The sequence below is a fragment of the Neodiprion fabricii genome, chromosome 1 (genome assembly GCF_021155785.1).
Source record: "Neodiprion fabricii isolate iyNeoFabr1 chromosome 1, iyNeoFabr1.1, whole genome shotgun sequence".
In the NCBI taxonomy this organism is placed as follows: Eukaryota; Metazoa; Arthropoda; class Insecta; order Hymenoptera; family Diprionidae; genus Neodiprion; species Neodiprion fabricii.
This window is the reverse complement of record NC_060239.1, coordinates 22,618,947-22,621,026: the sequence shown is the minus strand read 5'-3', so window position 1 is coordinate 22,621,026 and position 2,080 is coordinate 22,618,947. Positions and strand designations below refer to the sequence as shown.

General features: G+C 50.4%; 1 protein-coding gene across 1 annotated transcript; it reads right to left on the bottom strand.

Moving 5' to 3' along the window:
• Positions 1-558: 558 nt before the first annotated feature.
• Positions 559-1,845, bottom strand: LOC124175846. Its single transcript, XM_046556440.1, has one exon. The coding sequence runs from the start codon at positions 1,843-1,845 to the stop codon at positions 565-567; it is 1,281 nt and encodes a 426-aa protein (XP_046412396.1). The 3' UTR covers positions 559-564.
• Positions 1,846-2,080: the final 235 nt, after the last annotated feature.

The following is a 2,080-nucleotide window of genomic DNA, read 5'->3' as shown; positions in this document are numbered from 1 at the left end:
GCATACTAACTCATTCACAACCATCTATAGCATATTTTTAAGAGTGTTTATCCGATGTTAAACGAACGCTGTAAACTTTCTGAGTTATATTCGTTTTTCTTAAAGTTATTATTCGATTATGAAGCGACGTTTGACTCAAAATATTTTGAATCTAATATACACTGTAAGTTGACTAACAAGAGCAAGATTGCCTTTTTTAATCCCTAAAAGTGGTATTATGTATGAGTAGATGTACCCTATTCGAGTAATTACGTTGCTATGTCGAAAATGTACAAATTCACCTATCTAATATTGACCATACAGGGAATGTCGGTATTTAGATATACAGATAAATTACGATTGCTAAGTATTTCCGCTTGACTTTTCTAAGCAATTTAAAATAAATAATTTGTTCTTCAACGAGCCCGCGTGGTGAATTGGATCGTTCGATGTCAAATCGCACCCGTTGGGATACCCAAGATCTCCATTAAACGAAACAACCATCAAATCAACACCTGACGGACTCGTTGATTAGTTTCCGTAACCATAACCTAGTATATTGACATCATCTCTGACCTTGCGATGTCATTTGCCTTGCACAGCGGTTGCACGCCTCTTGATCTCGACCTGATCGACGATCGCGTCGCTCTCCTTGTCCTGGTGGGCGGTCATGTGTCTGGTGAGATGATGCCGTTCCCTGAAGCTTTCATCGCAGACGGGACATCGGAGTTTCTCCTCCCGGCGCCGCCTCGCAGCTTCACCGGCGTTTTCGCTTTTGTGATGGGACCGCATGTGGTAGACGAGGTCTGACGTCATCCTGAATGACAGATTGCACTTGGCGCATACGTTCTGAGCGGGCAAAGTCAGCGCGGCAAACGACGGCGGAAGTAGCCCAGTGACCCCGGCGGTCGCGAGGAATCGTGGCCTGGCCAAGGCTTCGGCCATAGGCGGAAACACGGAGATCGGATTGTAAGGGAGGTTCGGATACACGGGGGAGAGTTCCGCCCTGAAACCGGCCACCTTGGGGCTCGGTATCTGGTTCGAGAAATCCTTCGGCGGTTGAGATATCTGTGGCATCTTCAGGTTCTCCAGGATGCTGTTCTGCTGGGCTTCGTGGTTCATCAGAAAGGGATACGCCACCTTACCGGGAAACGAAGCGTACTTGTACGACGGAGGATTGGACAGATTTACCGGCGGACTGATGCTGCTCTGATAGCTCAGCTGGTCCGGGGAAACGGAAGACCTTGGCGAGACTTGGCTGCTGTCAAAGCCGTTCTTTTGCCCGGTGAATGCCACTTTTGTAAAAGCACTCCTGGACTCGTTCTTGTCCGGGGATGGAACTGGATCGTAGCCCTTGGCGACGACGAGCTCTGCCGAGTCCAGACTCTTGTTCAAGCTGGTCTGGTTCAGGAATATCGGTGGACTCGGAGTCTTGTGAAGCTGGGGGAGGCTATACCTTCGCGTCGGCTCGTTGTCGGGTGACACTTTCGGCGGACTTGTCATTTGCAGCCGCGGCGATACGTAGGGTGGACTGATCGGACTGTCGAGGATCTTCCTCTCGTGGTCGTAGTGCTTGATCGTCAGGTTCTGCGGCATCTTGTCGGCCTCGTGGTCCGTCGTCACATTGACCTCCGGAAGTCGCTGGTTCCTCTTCTCCGTCAGGCTCTCCGTTGATACCAGACGCAGTTTCTCGCTCTGACGACGGGCCAGATTCTCGTCTGGTGCTACCAGAAACGCGACGTCGAATGAACGCTTCACCGAACGCTGGAGAGGGTACGAGGCGTCGGAGGGTGAGGAGGATGTCACGTTGTTCACCGTTGCGGGTGCAGCGCGCTCCATCCCTCCGGAGCGATCTTCCATGGTCATCGTGCGCGGTGACGTCGCTGGGATTTGACCTCAAACCTGAAACAGCAAATGGCCTGTGTTACCAAACGTTCGTTTCATCTATCTTATTCCCAACCAAAGTCGAATCAAGCTAATGGTTTGGTGAACGGTGATCATCGTCTACACTGACAAGTGTACTACAGTTCGGCGCAAGGTTTAAGGTAATTGCGTGACCATGGACTATAGAAAAGATTGAACTGGAGCCAATCGCAATGGT